Source organism: Strongylocentrotus purpuratus, unplaced genomic scaffold, assembly GCF_000002235.5.
Source record: "Strongylocentrotus purpuratus isolate Spur 01 unplaced genomic scaffold, Spur_5.0 spur5_scaffold_15, whole genome shotgun sequence".
Lineage (NCBI taxonomy): Eukaryota > Metazoa > Echinodermata > Echinoidea > Camarodonta > Strongylocentrotidae > Strongylocentrotus > Strongylocentrotus purpuratus.
Window position 1 is genome coordinate 15,088,993 of NW_022145600.1, and position 16,847 is coordinate 15,105,839.

Genomic DNA, 16,847 nt, shown 5'->3' on the forward strand with positions numbered 1-16,847 from the left:
TACAGTTTATTTCTTGTGTGTATCAAATGTAGAATTGCATTAGTTATCCATGGCATTTTACAAGGCTTATTTTTCTTGTTCGCAGACACTAAGGGGAAAATTGTTGTCATAATATATTTGCAATTTTGTATTAAAAATTCTTTATGCTTTATCTGCATTTGATTCATTAAAGACGTCCAATCATTCTTCCGTTGATAGATCACTCTTGAAAGATTCAATATTTTGGGGTGTTTCTTTTCTGTACATGTTTGATTTAGTTGACTTTTTCATTATAATTTCATTATTAAATATTATTATTAGGCTATTATTATTTAAAAAATTGGCAAATGATCAGATATATCTGAATATATTAATCCACTGGTAATGTTTTTATCAAAGATATTAGAAAAAATATTGTCTGTAAGGGTCGAAGATTGCCCATCAATTCTGGTTGGTTTATTTATATGTGGATAACAACTATTAGAATATTTATATGAAGAAGTGTATCATGGTAGCTACTATGAGATAAAAGGTTAATGTTTAAGTCTCCCATTAAATATAAGTATTTACCTTCCCCTGTAAGAGTGTGAAGGCATTTATCTAGATCTTCACAAAATAAATTTTTGTGACTATGAGGGGGTCTATAGATTAATCCGACGATTATGGTTTTTAATTTGGAATAATGATTTCTAAAAATAATGATTCACTTTGTTTTAACAATATTTCTTTTTGGATTTTAAATTGTAAATGTTCATCGACATAAAATGCGACACCACCTCCTCTTATTCCTATTTAGTCTGATCAATGTATAATTTTGCAAGTTAAATAAATTAGGCAACATGTTATGAAGCCAAGTTTCAGTGACACCAATAATAGAAAAGGGAAAATTATTTAGAGTATGCAGCAATGTTTGCACAGATTAAAAAAATTTGCTTAAACTTCTAGCATTTAAGTGAAGTAAACTAAAGTTATGTTGTGTTTTTTGAAAACTTGAAGTAAATTCATCAGTTGTGTGATAGTTACTATCAGAGGATACCTTGTTTGTATTGAAAATGGATAACAGATCTAAATCATTATTATTGAACATTGATTATTATTACCAATTTATTTTGATTAAAGGTATATAACTAGTTTGCATGTAAAGTTTCTATGTTGTACTAGTATGATGGTGGTAGTGATCATGGGATGAAAAGAGAATGGAATGAAGAAATAATGATAAGTGAATATGAAATGCATAAAATATGAATGTATGTTGATGAGATCCTAAAGCGTTTGCTAATTAAATGATTAACTTTCATAATGATAAGCTCACAAATTTTGAGCGTCTATTGTAGCAATAGCAAGGCTAAAACCTGTAATTTTGGAAATGGACCTCTGTGACCTTTACCCTATTTTACCCAAAGTCTGATCAGATCATTATCCTACAGTGAAACATACTTTCATCAAGTTTGAGCTTCATATCTCTAGTGGTTCTTGAGACATCACGGTATCAAGGCTAATATCTAGAATTTCACAAATTGACCTCTGTGACCTTAGGCCTTTGAGTGACCTACTAACCCCAAATCTAATCAGATCTTCTTCCTATATCGTGATATCGAGAAAGCAGGACTGAAGGACAGACATACAGATGTACAGAATGACAGACAACCCGGCACCACCTTTGGTGGGCTGAGGCATAAAAATTGGTTACCGGTACAGAAGATTCAACAATATGTTGGGCATTAATGATATTTCTTTAGCACTGCCATCACTTTTCTTACTTGATGATCTTTTCAGCGCTGATTGGTTGGTTGCCGTCCCCTAGTAAGAAAGATCCCAGAAAACTAGGTTCTCCACGGTCAAGAAGATGTGGGTGGTCAACGAGCTACAAGAAAAAATGTATTAAATGTAATAAACACAGCAACTTAGAAATATATAGGGCATGTCCGTATAAATCATAGCGTGAGTATAAAAATACAACAAAACTTTCAATGAAAGGGATGAAGGCAGCCTTCAGTAGACCTAAAATAAAAGAATTTGCAAATAATTATGAAGTTGTATTAAAGAGTATTAGCAAAAAAAGAGAGAATACCGGTAGCAAACCCGTCCCAACAAATTAGACAGAAGTCGCTGGGCTTAGAACTAAAAAAATATGTGAAAATTCTTAAAAACAGATTTTTGGGACATGCAATGTTTCATGAATGTTCTGTACAAAAAAATAGTACAATAGATAACACGAAAGGGTCGAAGAAGCAGTTTTTCTGCAAATGTTTTTTGCTGTTGACTCTTCTATTCTTGCGGACAGTTGTGGAAAGCATATTTGCTAAGCCCTGCCCCCTAGTGATGTACGGCTGAGCATTTGGCTCAGGTGAGCTAACAATGCTCATGTTTGAAGACGAAATGATAGTCAAACTTCGGAAGCATTTTGCTTGTAAAAATACTTTTCTAATACCCTTTTCCTTTAATTATCTGTATTTAAAATCTCTCTAGAGTTGAGATATTATTGAAAGCTGAATTAGAATCAATTATAAAATCAAATCTGAAAAACACAACTTCTGTCTCTTTTTGACGTGACAGGTCACATATAATGGTAAAAGTCCTTCCTCCTATAGTTTCTTAGATATTATGATAGGATATACTAAATGTGTACCGGGTACTTCTTTTAAATGAAATACTCTTTAGAGGGAAACTATAGTAAACCTGGCCATCATACTTAAATGTTTTTCATTCTACCATGTACAGTAATTTGGAAATTTTGTTTCAGAGGCTCTTTTTAAAGATTTGGCAACATATCACTCTCACTAGTCTATGAACGTACCTCTCTCAACATTGCTCTTGTCTCAATTGGTTGACATATTCCTTTCTCTGTTCCTCCTCCAGCCAAGAAGAGGATGGTCGTCATCAGCATCAACAGAGCAGAAAACAGGAATCCAAATGCGACACCACTTGAAATTTAATTTTAAGAAGAAAGAAGACAGAACATTTCAATAATAGAAAATACAATCGTGATCAGTTAGACAGTTGCACGCTCCCTAATGAGCATATCTTGCATACGTTATCTTGCTTCTCAAAACAGTTTGAAGAATAATATCTACAAACAAGAAGTAACGATATCACGCAAGAATATTGCAAGGGATGACGTAGACTCCAACTGCTCATGCATGTGCAGTTGTTGAGCAGCCATGTTTGGGTAATCCGATCTCCAGAAAATTTCCTTTCAAATGATATGAAATGTTAATATACTTCCGCAAAGTTTTTACAGCACCATGCAATGGAGCCTAATTTTGAAAAGTTTTTTTTCTCCTAGTTTTGTAACTAAATTTTGACCCCGTGGCCCTGCCCTGTTTAAAAAAAATAAAAACATATTTTTATGTCGATATGTGTTCAGCAATGTCTAAAATTGCCAAATCAGTTGTCTAATTTGAGGTTCTCCAACAGGAAATTAGTAAACTGTGCTTCCGAAATTCACATGAAAATAATGTTTTCACCGAAATTGGTACTCTACATTAGGTGAACTGGCGCGAAATGGTCTAAAACGAGCGAATGTTCCTCCTCGATAAAGCTTTGGCGTAGTGCATACACGATCGTATAGTGTTGTCCTACATATAGATTTTGGTGAGCGCATACTATTCTTCAACTGGTAATTTCTTGAAATGAACACTAAATTTTCCAAATTCATACGTATCACTGTCCATGGTCAATCTTTGTAATCAATAAAATTACATGACATGGGGTTAAAATGTTGAAATAACGCCATTATTCGTAACTAGATAACAGACCTCAAAGTCATAAGTTTGTTTACCTTTGAAGAATGGTCGTTCGGTAGGTGATCGGAAATCTTCGTATTCATATATCTTCTTAATGTGGAACTATTTTTAAAAACCGTGAACTTGACTAGTTTGATCGAATCACCAAATAACCTGATCTTCACACCATACAAATAATAATGTCTAAACTCTCCAAAAATATGAAGATTGATGGGGTTCATACTCATTTTAAAGATTGTTTATGCATTCACTTTCATCATAAACTTAATGAAAATTAGGGAGAAGGCAGACCTGCCAACCTTGGACGACCAAAAAAGGGACCCATGATGGCAAAAAAAAAAAATTTAAAGCAAATAAAAGGAATTCATTAAAACGAAACTTACAACCACGCGCGACAAACTTTCAATGGGGAAATGTTCATTCCTTATGCTGTTTTTTTTTCCATATTAGGACCTACAGTTTATTTACAAGTACCAGGCAGGTATTTTGTTGTTATTTTCGTATTATCGGCGTTTCATTCTTTTTGAGAATATTTTTCTCTTCAAGTATGTTTTAACGATAGTTTTCTATTGAATTTGTGATCAAAATAACATTTTAAGGCAGTTGTTTGGCGTGCGGTATGTAAACAAATAAAAAATTATACACAATTATCTAAAAAACGTATTTTATGAAGAAAAAAGGTAATACCATAATTTAGAGGAAAAAACAAGTAATTCCGGGAAAAACAGAATGATTGGCAGCTCTGAAAAGGTAAGCTTGTAATTGACGAGAAATATTTCATAAGATAATGGAGTCCATTCTATTTTTGATTCAGATTAATGAAAGGGCAGTTTTTCCTCTACAATTTGACATATCATTCATGCAAAATGATTAATAAGATACCATTTTGTATAGATGGAAACATGTCTGTGTTTTTAAGCTCGTATGCTCATTACGTATGCAAATTGATACTAAAAACAGAGAACAACATTATGATGTTGGAATAAAAATCCTTCTACTCAGGCTTGGTTCTAGAAGAATAATTGAGCTGGGGGTATTGAAGTATCTAGCACAACCCCCTCGACCCCCCCCCCCCCTCTAGAACCTGATCCTACTCACGCAAGAAGCAGAGTTCCCCCAAGGTTTGATAGACATCCTCTCTCTGTAGGTTGATCTCTCTTCTCTCGACCACACTCCCCAAACAGTACTCCAAGATAGTTACATAAGATAATGATGATGAAGACACACACTGATCCTATTCCACTATAAAACCTAAAAAGGACAATGACAAATAGATGATACATTCATAAACATCAGTCATTCCCAGATATAACCAGACTGGAAAACATAAAAGATATGTAAACACAAATGGTATAACTATTACTAAACACAACGCAGCCAGAAGTCATTTTAAGAATAGATGATAGATTTGCTTTAATAGGCATAAGAATACAACCTTACATAAAATAGATAAATTAATAGCTAAGGAAATTCAAAAAGAAAAACGATGATACAAAAATAAACATTTAAGATTAAAATAACACACTGGGGTTAATCTAGAGTAATACTTATGTATATTTATATAATATTGACTGGCCTTGAGAAAGATACCACATATATTGCCCAAACTAGACTCATATTGCCCCGAGTCAAAGACGAGGGCAATATTGGTCTTGTGAGGGCAATATATGTGGTATCTCCCGAAAGTTAAGCCAGTCAATATTTTTTTTTATTGTTATCCAAATCAGACATCTAGAGCAAATACATAAATCAACCATGTCAAAGAACTGAACAAAGTTAACTTTGTCAACCAGCAGTGCTTGACAAAATTTTCGATAAACTGCAAACAGTGTGCCTTTGGAGTGACTGTTATGTCACAATAGAGCGCGCGCTAAGTGCGCAGGTTTAATAGATGCACAATGAAAATGACAAAATACGGCGCGGTCAATATGAGACTATATTTTCACTCGTCTCTACATGCAAAGTCTATACGGGCAGGGAGACCAAGGAAAATACAAAGAATATACCTTTCCGTTCCCACTGCTAATGAAAACTAGGACAATACGGTTTTGTAAATGACCAGCTCAGATGCCTGAAACGGGTAATAATATTTTATATATCCTGATTTACGAAAGTAACGAGAAAAAAAAAGACAAATGAAAACAAACAGGCCGAAAAAGAAACAGAGAGATAAAAAGATAAATAGGAGAAATAGGAAAATGTGGATACCGGTAGTCACAATACTTAGAAAGAGAAAAAATGATAGACACAGAAGAGAAAATGAGATAGATAATAGAGAAAGGAAGATAGTACATGAAAGGCATGCAAAAACGGAAATTGAACTATCATACTGCCAGAGAAAATCATCTCTAAATAAATCTTCAAAATCAAATCTTGTTGTTTCTTCAACCAAATTCCAACCATATGTTGGTTGTCTACAAATTTAAAACTTAAACCATATATCAAATATTCAAAATATGTGAATGCATAATTATCTCACCTGTACTGGTCATATGTAACTGCCATGTGGAGGCTTTTATAAAGCATTTCTGAAACTGGTTGATCTGAGATATGACTGAAGATTGCTGTTATCTGATCTATAACCTGTCAATGATATTGAAATTGAAAGATATTTAGAATTTAAGTTAAATAGCACTACAAAAAGTGAAACGTAAACAAAAACAACAAAATATTTATTAAAAAAACAAAACAACTGTGGATAGAAACGTAGGCATTTGGTAATGAAGGTATATTCCACATCCATTCTGTATTATACAAATATACAATGACACTCACGGATCTAACTGAAACTATTCGCATCGGAGGAACATCAACTAGTACTATTCTCCAAAGGGCCATCGGCCCGAGGGAGAAAAGTACTAATGATGTTCCTGAGTGCAAATAGTTTTAGCTTGTTCCGAGAATGAGTCATTTTATATTTGTTTTATATCCCTTCCATCTGTATTATTCATTGTACACTTCTGTAATAACACGAACCTTATACTCACATTCACATCTTACATTCAGATCGTAAAGAAATAAAAGAAAATTGCACGGCTCAAATGAAACATTGAAGGATATAATATGTTTAGCTGGCGCTATTGCATCAGTGTAGCGCAGTTATCGCACAGCGTTAATTGCATATGGTTCGAGCGCTGTGACACCGCAGGAGTTGCCCGTGCGGACGCATTTGAAATCCTGTACGCTTGCTGGGAAAACGCATACTGGTAGTTAACTTTTTCCCTAGGGAAAAAGGGGCTATGCGTGACGTCAGCAATATAAAATGAACTATTCCGATGTAGTCGGCAGGAAACGTCTTTTATAGTAAAACTATTCTTTTTTTAGTTGTGTACACTTCTAATGCAACAATCTTACGATAAGGGATATAATATACAAATAATGAATGGTTATGAATTTAATAGTGCAAATATTTTCATGAGTTGAAAGATTAATATTCTATTAAATGATGCATCAGCCGAGTTGAATAGAATTAACGTTAATCTTTCAATGAATGAAAATATTCGCACTATTGAACGAATGTAAAACATTCATTATTTGTTTTATACAACATCGAAGAAGATCTAATAGAACGTTAATCAACATATTATGCTTTACTCCTTATATTAAAGATAAATTAAAGTTGGAGTCAAGCCTTCTCGATTATTCAGATTGCCTTCGCGTCAGATACATGCAGGGATACACGCACGGCAGCGGTACGCAGTCTGCATATAACCAAAAATAAACGGCGAATATAACCGAAAATGCACACCCGTGCAATAGAACATCTATTGAATATCAGGTGACCAACAATCCTCCAATCAAATGACAAGGATCCACGTAGGTGTTGTATAATATTCAATATTCCATGAGTACTTTTTATTCATACCAAATATTCTACCTTGAAAGATTCCTATCAGAATGTACATAAATGAATAACGGAATAGATTGAGAGTTCATCATAGAGTTTTAAAGGGATCCGGTAACTTTGTCTCAGATTCTGAAACAAAATTCTGGATTTAGCTCATGATGCAATGATAATTATAAACCTTTAGGTCAGTCAGAAACCCCATGACTTTTACAAGCCGATCACCTGTCTGATTATCAAGATATTTATGATTGGAATTACAAATTTTGAAAACCGTTCGCCTGACGGTTTTCATAACACTACAGTCTATTGGGGGAAACGAGTACGGTAAAACCGGTCACTCAAAGATTTTTACTTTTTTGAGGCACTTCTTGATCATTTTGAAGCGCAATTTTTTTAGGGCTTCAATATTACACCATATCACAGACACTGATAACAGGTAGGGCCGTGTATCTTAGATTTAACATTGTTAAACGATCGCTTTAAAATGAATCAATAAATGACTAAATAAATAGGTGAATTCAAGAATGAATTTAAAAATGAATGAATATCAAGGAAAGAAAATCAAACTGTATACCTCCATCAACACAAAATAGAAAGGCTTAACAATTAAATATACAGATGAATACATGGATTCATAACATAATGAATGAATAAAATGAAATGAAAATCACACTTCCATTCAACAAATATGGTACCATGAAATAAATACAAATATGTTGCAAAGGAGGCAAATGCAAAAGGCAAATGAATCAACAGTTGAATAATATTGTTAAACATACCCCTTGGCTCAAACTTCTAGCATTATTAACAATGTCAGAAGCACCTCCAGAATACAGATCCTCAACCATTTCCTTCATTTCTGAGAAAGAATGACAACAAAATATCAGAAAAAATGCAGTTAAACTTGTTTTCTTTTTATTCTTCTCTTCTAGTGATTTATGTCTTTTAACATTCTTATTATTCCTCTTGGTCACTCTTATAGTACATTTGCATACACTCTTCTACATGTAAAAGCTTTGGAACTATGCCCTCAGTAATGGACGAGACAATGGCAGATATGTTACACAGCAATGTTTTATTATAGCCAACACTCAATTCTGCCAAATGGCTATAGTCAAATTTCTTTGATTGATGGTACAATTGCTAATTTTCAAGTATTACAATGGTAGCTTCAGTGGGCAAATAGAGAAAGTAGGGAGAGGGGGAACAAGGATGAAGAAAAGAAGATACATTGACTGACGTCCTTTTCTTTTTTAAATGTGTGCCCGCTCCCCCAAGAATCCTAGATCTGCCATGTATTGGTTGCATGGTGTGCCCAACAAATTAAAAGTTGGGCATTTCATCAGGCGACATTAAATGAAGAAACAAATTGTGTGGAATTGTTTAGTTAAAGGTGAGCTTACCTTGCACATGTGAAGTGCCTTCTTTTTCAATTCTCTGTGGAATAGAATCTAAGATGGCTTGAGAGTTGATAGCAAAACTGGTCAGGTTGCTTTGTAATGCCTCTGATGCCTGCATCAATAGGTCTTCAATATTTGTCTGCAACAAATGTCAAAACCAGATGAAAATTATAGAAAGAATAAAGCAATCTTCATCACAATGACAATATTCTGCTTTTACATGTATAGCATATTTATTTTCAAACATCACTTTATGTATTTTGTAACATAATACTACATGTAATGTTAAGCTGGAAAGAGATAGAGTAAAATATTTTTTTATAAAAGTAAGCCTAACCATTTTCATTTCCTTCAGTAATACTAGCAGACATGATTTGAGGTTTATTCATCTGATTGTTGTGGCACTTCTGGAAGAGAAACAGGATTGTCACAAAATAGAAACCCACCTGATTGTAGTATGTAGAAATAGAAAGTCTATTCAGATCAATAAGATCTCGTGCAGCGCTGCAACCTTCACTCTGAATGCAGGCTTGTGATTGGAGGGTTTCATTAAGACGACTTCTCTCATTGGTCATTGAGTCTGTGAGTACCATGGCCATGAGCTGCAGGTCCTGAATGAGGTCATTTGTTTTGTTGAGGAGGACATGTGCATCATATGCATCTAGTTCAAATCAGATTTAAACAAATTAGAAGTTTAACAGTCTTTTCAAAAGAATTCCAGTACATGTACATGCTATTTTGTCCCATACACTACTGTCTACATCTGATATTTCAGTCAATCTGATAACTGTTTCAAGCTGATCACTGTACTACAGATTGAATCATACAAAATATCAAATACAATGATATTTTTTAATGTCAACTTACATTCACAAATCCCTAATATGAAACATATGGGACATATCTTCGATTTTACATCATTTGATTTCATTCAAAAGATCATATAATCAAAACATTTATATTGTCACTTAATATAGTGAAATTACATGTTTAATCTGAATATGAACAGTATTCTATCGAAAAGAAACTCTGAGGCCGGTGTTAACAGGCCCACTTTTGTAGATGCAGCCGTACTGCAGCCATGCAGCATAAAGTGCATTCCATTTTAGTGCTCCTACTACTATTCTCTTGACTCTGTCTCTCCCTCTCTCTAAAGTGATTAACAGACAAACCCGCTTCCTAGATCAGCCCAGACCGATCTAGTGTGCAGTGTGAACATAAACCATGCCAGGAAGCGATCTTCAACTGGAAGTGATTGTATTTTGGCGGGAAATTAATGAGAGAGAGAAAGCAATTATAGTACAAGAATAAAAAACAAAGAATGATATAAGGAAAGAAAGATAGAAAATGATAGAATGATAAAAAAAAAGAATAACATAACAGACGTTGAAAGAAGGAAGAAACAAAGAATAACATCAGGAAGACAGAAAGAGAAAGTGATAGAATGATTAAAACAAAGAATAATATAAGAGAAGGTGATCATGAAACAAAGGATAGCGATAGGAAAGGTAGGAAGAGAATAAAATAAAACTAGATGGACCTTCGACCGCGCGGTCGAAAATGCCTCCGCCATGGAGCAATTTTGCTAACCAAAACAGAGGCGAACTATTTTTGCATACGTAATGAGCCCTTTGACCTTTGACCTTGTGACCCCCAATCTAATCCGTTCATTGGCTCTGCAAGATACATACATGGCCCAAGTTTGGCGGGAATCCATCAATGGGTTCTTGAGATAACACGATCATGAGCTATTTTTGCATACATAATGAGTCCTGTGACCTTTGACCTTGGATCTCGTGACCCCAAAATCTTATCAGTTCATTGGCTCTGCAAGATACATACATGGCCCAAGTTTGGCGGGAATCCATCAATGGGTTCTTGAGATAACGCGATCACGATCTATTTTTGCATACATAATGAGCTCTGTGACCTTTGACCTTGGATCTCGCGACCCCAAAATCTATTCAGTTCATTGGCTCTGCAAGATACATACATGACCCAAGTTTGGCGGAAATCCATGAATGGGTTCTTGAGATAACGCGATCACGAGAACGGGACGTACGTACGGACAACCCAAAAACAATGCCTCTGGCTACTTTGTAGCGGAGGCATAACAAAGAATAACATAAGAGAAGGGGATAGAAGGAAGAAACAAGGAATAACATAAGGAAAGATTGACGGAAGAGAAGATGAAAGGTGGAAAAACAAAGATTAACATAAGAAAAACAGAAAGAGAAAATGATAGAAAGAAAACAAAGAATAACATGACGAAAGATAGAAAGAAAGAAATGATAGAATAATAAAAGAAGAATCACATAAGAAGTGAAAGAAGGAAAAACAAGACTAATACATTTATGAGGAAAGACAGAAAGAGAAAATGATGAATAATAGAAAATTCAAAGATAGAAAAGAAGATGAAAGATGGAAAAACAAGCAATAACATAAGAAAAACAGACAATGATAGATCGATAAAAAATAACAAAATATAGCAAAAGATTAAGTACTCTATTCGGTTTTAAATTCTGTGCATTACATTTGACCCGCTGACATTTGCTACCCCAGCAACAGGAGCAGTCTAGCTCGTTCGCGCTAAACCATAGCAACAAGAGCGGTCTAGCTCGCGAGTGTGTACCTCTGGAATGATCTAGTAGATCAGTCTAGGAAGTGAGTGGGAACGGGGTCTAACTTTTGCTTGTTGGTTTTTCTCATGCTAGATAATACTAGCCATGTTCAGAAGTAGTTTCCAAGTCGGCGTAAGTTTTTCCCTGTTGCAATAAGTATTCCATAAATACATGACTTACACCATCAGTTGCTCGTATGCTCTTACTCGGACGAAATTGCCTCGATTAAGTTAACAGGAGCTTCCACCTCCCAGTCTTAATCAGCATAACTTCCAGAAGTGGTGGCAACTGCAACCGCACTAGTCGATCTAAACTGCGCGACATTTCATTTTCATTTCTGATTGTAAAACACACATATTCTTAAACCATTCAGATTAAATCTCAACATGAATCCCGGAAGTTGCAGTTTATAATACTGTTTGACCCTGGAAGTTTAAAATATTGGTGGTGGTGGTGGTGGTGGTGGTTATTTTCATAGGTCATACTACCCTTGTGGAAGGTCACAGATACTCACAGAGTGCCAAGTGAGAGCATCCACATGGTCAACTAATGCTACCCTCTAGTCGTGTTAGCATGTTACTCCTGGAAAAACCCAGTAGTAAATCGGTGTAGCTAATGGCTATGGCTGTGGCTATATACCAACAGGCCCATACCGTTTGATTTAAATGACAAGCGATGAAAAAATTCTCCCGCTGCAAAGATTTTAATTTTGTTAAATTTTTCCTCTGTGCCCTCAACATTTCCATTCCGTCTGCACACCGAGTCCTTACAGCTTACACCGTCCTCGTACCAGCTAGTGTCACCATGTTGGCCGTTCCCTCGCCGGGTGTCGCCGGGTCCTCACCGACCGCTTACCACCAAGAACGCAACCATATCGTTCGCTGAACGATCGCTCCACCTTGAAGACGACACACACCATATATAAAAGCTTGGCACTCACCCGGCAGGACACACTTCAGTTCTTGAATTCATGGAGGTACGTCCTCCTCATCGTTTTTCTCAAAAATTCTTCATAATGCTTCATAATGCCTACATATGGAAGGAGAGTAGCTGGCACGGGGAGGGGTAAAGCTAGGAAGCTTCCTGATCCGCAGGAAACAACAGAGGAAGCAACTCAGGATCCCCCAGGAACCTCCTCCATGTCCCATCCACTCACACCCACAACTAAAAGTTTATACAGTAAAGTATGGCGTCACAGTGTCTGGCACGGTTTCTGAACAGGCGCAATGTAAAACACACTGCAACAGCACAGTGGAACTGTAAGAGGACATTATTAGGTCGTTCAGAGAGCGGTTGAACTTAAATTGACCGGTGAGGGGCCGGAATGAGGCGGTGGGTCAACATTGAGCGAACGGTGAGAGCCCAGCGAGAACCTGGTACGAGGCCGGTATGAACACGGTAACAACTCGTTCGGCAAAATACAACATGCCTCGTACCGGCCCACCATCCTTATACCCTCCTTTTACCGTCCTCATACCAGGTTCTCACCGTGTGCCACTGCTTGTACCCCTGCTTGTACCCACATGGCGAAAGTTACTAAACACGACTATTGTTCAGACTAGCTCTAAACACAACCTTTACGCCGACCGAAGTTGCCATCGTGTGAACATGGCTACTGTCTATCCTTGGCTATTATGCACTTGCTCAATGCTTTTCCACAGTAAAGGGGGAAAATATACTACACCACAATTGTGTTTCAATGAACAGACATCAGAGTCTTTCACAACAGTTTTTCAAGGTCATGGCATTAATGGAAAGAATTCCAAAAGAATTCCAAAAGATATTTATATTGATCCCTTATTTGCTGCCTTTATTGTGAGGAATACTAGTGCCCTTATAATTTGTAGGCTTCAATTTTACCAGCATCCAAGCCCAGTTGACCAAACATCTATTCCTAGGAATGTCAACAACAAAATAATTGTCTTGAGATATCTAAATCTTGTGATTTCAATCTCTTGAATATCTGAGGTTCACTATAAATTTTTGTTATAGTCTGATATACAATCAGTCACACAAAGACTTGACCTAGAATACATTATTATTTTCCTCACCATTCATCTTTCTAGCTTGATGAGATTCTCCCCCCCCCCTCTTTTTTTGTTACTGAACAACATGCATACTTGCCTTTTGTGCAATACAGCTAGCCAAGCAACAATGAAAGTGGGCTTACTGCCAGCTTGAACAAAAGCAGAAACCTTGCATCAGAAACAAGGGCAAATACACAGCAGGAAACTGATTATAATCACAATCAGTACCTGAAATCTAAGTTTCAGTTTTTATGAGACACTGAAATCATATCGGATGTACGTACGTACGTCTTCTATATTCCATCAAGACTGGAAATTACTAAAATATGCATTTTTTAAAAATTATAGTAACTAATTGTTACTGCTAAGGATATTGCATCAATCACAGTTATTATATATGGCAGTTTCTATGCATGCACTAGTAACATAAAATTACAATTAAAGATTTCAAATGTTACATTGCACTCATCCTCTTTAAGAATGTGAAGAAAAAAATCCAGTATAAAAAAAAACACCTGAAAAGAATAGATGCCAATTCATGTATGTTAACTGATATTATATCAATTAAAGAGACAGCTGGAAAATGATTTTTATGCCATGTAATTGTGCATGATCAATAAATTTGAACTTGAACATTTACCTGTATTTCCAAAGTGACAACACTTTCACATACAAAGTGATGTTTAGAGTGAATAAACAAAGTTTTAAAAAAAAAATTAAAGAACAGAGAAAAAAAAGGCATTCTCCTTTTTTACAACATCATTATCTGAAGGTTGTATTAATTCAAAAATTAAATCAATCTTTTAAAATTCCTATGTAATGCCAAGTCTAGAAATGATTTTGATATCTCATACAGAAAATCGATGTGCACAGTAATCTTAAAACTGGGTGAATAAGAACACCCGGAAAAATAAGAACAAAATGTGAAAAACATGTCTGATTTTGTTTCTTTCAAGGTACATAAAGCATGCAATAAATAATATAAAAGCAGTGTGAAACAGGTAGGCATACAATGTTACTTTAATAAAAAAAAATTCACACCACACTACCCAACAGCAATTTTTCCCTGCAAAGATTATATGTATAACGGATTAAAAAAGATGCACCAATTTTACATTTTGTTTTCTTCTAAAACTATAATATTAAAATCACAAGACACTTCAAAGATGGTACTTTGTAATAAAAATTTATGCTTCCAGATATTTCTGTGAGCACTACATCTTTAAAGGCATCGTTTAACAATGTTAAAAATAATTGTGCTTCAAAATGATCATGAAGTGCCTCATAAAGGTAAAATTCTTTGAGTAACCGGTTTCACCATTCTCATTTTCCCAAATAGACTGTAGTGTTATAAAACCGTTGGAAAAACGTTTTTTTCAAAATCTCAATTTCCAATCATAAATATCTTGATAATCAGACAGGCGATCGGCTGGTAAAAGTCATGGGATTCCTGACTGACTTAAGGTTTATAATTATAATTGCAGCATGAGCTAAATCCAGGATTTTGTTCAGAATCTGAATCTGAAGCAAAGATACCCAATCCCTTTAAATACATGTAAGGCCGGTATCATTTCAAGCTCTGCTTACGATATCGGTCTTCTGCATTCTCCCCTTTTCTTTCTTTTCAAATACGATTAATTGTACTATTGATTATTTATATTTATTTATTTGTGAATTACTACTTGTATTACTTATCATTATATTGCTAAAATGTATTCATTGTTATTTTTGTTATTGTTTATGGAAAATGCAGAAATAAAACTTGAAACTGAACTGAAACATATCCCCAGTTTGTTCATATTTAATCTAATGTTAGGCTAAATAGGTATTGTTGCTATAAATTAAGCCTGGTAGGATGTGAAAGTTAATGTAGTTTGCTCAGCATTGTGAGCATCTGTAAAGTAAGGCCAGGCTGGAATGCTCCCCAGGGATCGATTGGAGAATGTGCATACATTATGTGCAGGCAAACCTGAATCCGATGACCGGGGTAATAATATATCTGTATATAAAAGCGCTTAGAGATATCGTTGATGTATTAAGCACTACCGTATATAAAAGCGGGTTATTATTATTATTATTATAAAAAGGAAAAGGCAATGTGAATATGAGATAAAAGTTAATGGCATCAAAACCTTTGCCACTGCCGATGTGATTATGACAGTGAAGGGAAAATATGTCAAAATTTTCCTATTCAATCTGTTTTACAGTACTACAGGTTTTAGGATGTCTGTCTCAAATGGTATCACATATATCACTTGATATGACTGAACTTAGCCATTCAACGCGTTAATCTATCTTTCATCCAGAAAGTGAACAGTGACAGCTCAGGTTGCCTTGACCTTTGCCCATTGACCCTTTGGCCCACAAACCTACATACATCTCCATTCTTGGTTTTCCCAATGGATTACTTCTTACAATGAAAGTACATACAGTATTCTCAGTTCTTGTATCACTGATAATAAAAGAGAGCTGAGCTACAACCTGCAGGCCCAAGAATTATTATTAACAGGAGACCATACGTGACCAAAAAGTAAACATTTAACAAAAATTCCCTTTGTGAAACATGACAGCAATCAACATCAAAGTGTCACCAAATAGAAAAATTTATTGTGTTATTTGTTGTTATAATTTAATGTTTATTGAGCATTGTGCATAACACTGCCGCCCCCAACTTTATTAAAACAGAATAATTCAACATGTGGGCCCTGGCGAGTTAAAAATAAATTTTCTCTCAGCCAATCCAACCATATGTTTGGAGTCAGAAAGGCCTTACTCATAAACTTCAGAATTACTCTTCACCAGATTTTTAAAAACATTTTACTTACCTGAATTTGCAATTCAATGAATAATGAAAAGAAACTTTAAAATGGAGAAAAGATTAACAAAATGCATAACTCATTACCTCTATGAAGCTCTTTGACAGCATAAATGGCAGGTTCAACTTTGAACCCAATCTCATCTCTCACTGGTTGACCCACTGCACTGCTGATGTCTAAAATGGGAGAAGACATGAAAGGTACGGACATAAAGTATATTTACTAAATCAAGAAATTTTCTGAAATAGAGAAAAACCTTAGGTTTATAACATTAGTTTGAAGGCCCCCAAAATAAGAATGGTTGACAGTATGAAAAATGAAGCAGGCAATATATAACTTTCGTCAGAGGCCTTCTCAAAAGGTCAATTATGATAGGAGCCCTTGAAAGCGACTATGATTCATTGTGAATCT

General features: G+C 35.2%; 1 protein-coding gene across 4 annotated transcripts in view; it reads right to left on the bottom strand.

The window, feature by feature from the left end:
- LOC577068 (prominin-1-A) overlaps positions 1 to 16,847 on the bottom strand; it is a 78,318-nt gene that overhangs the window by 31,662 nt on the left and 29,809 nt on the right. For all 4 annotated transcript variants that reach the window (XM_011664341.2, XM_011664340.2, XM_011664343.2 and 1 more), the window contains exons 7-14: positions 16,523 to 16,612; positions 9,419 to 9,633; positions 8,976 to 9,111; positions 8,352 to 8,431; positions 6,205 to 6,308; positions 4,824 to 4,976; positions 2,777 to 2,903; positions 1,740 to 1,843 (exon numbers count right to left, since the gene is read on the bottom strand). In XM_011664341.2, the coding sequence (XP_011662643.1) occupies positions 1,740 to 1,843; positions 2,777 to 2,903; positions 4,824 to 4,976; positions 6,205 to 6,308; positions 8,352 to 8,431; positions 8,976 to 9,111; positions 9,419 to 9,633; positions 16,523 to 16,612 (1,009 nt within the window). The remainder of the gene's footprint in view (positions 1 to 1,739; positions 1,844 to 2,776; positions 2,904 to 4,823; positions 4,977 to 6,204; positions 6,309 to 8,351; positions 8,432 to 8,975; positions 9,112 to 9,418; positions 9,634 to 16,522; positions 16,613 to 16,847) is intronic.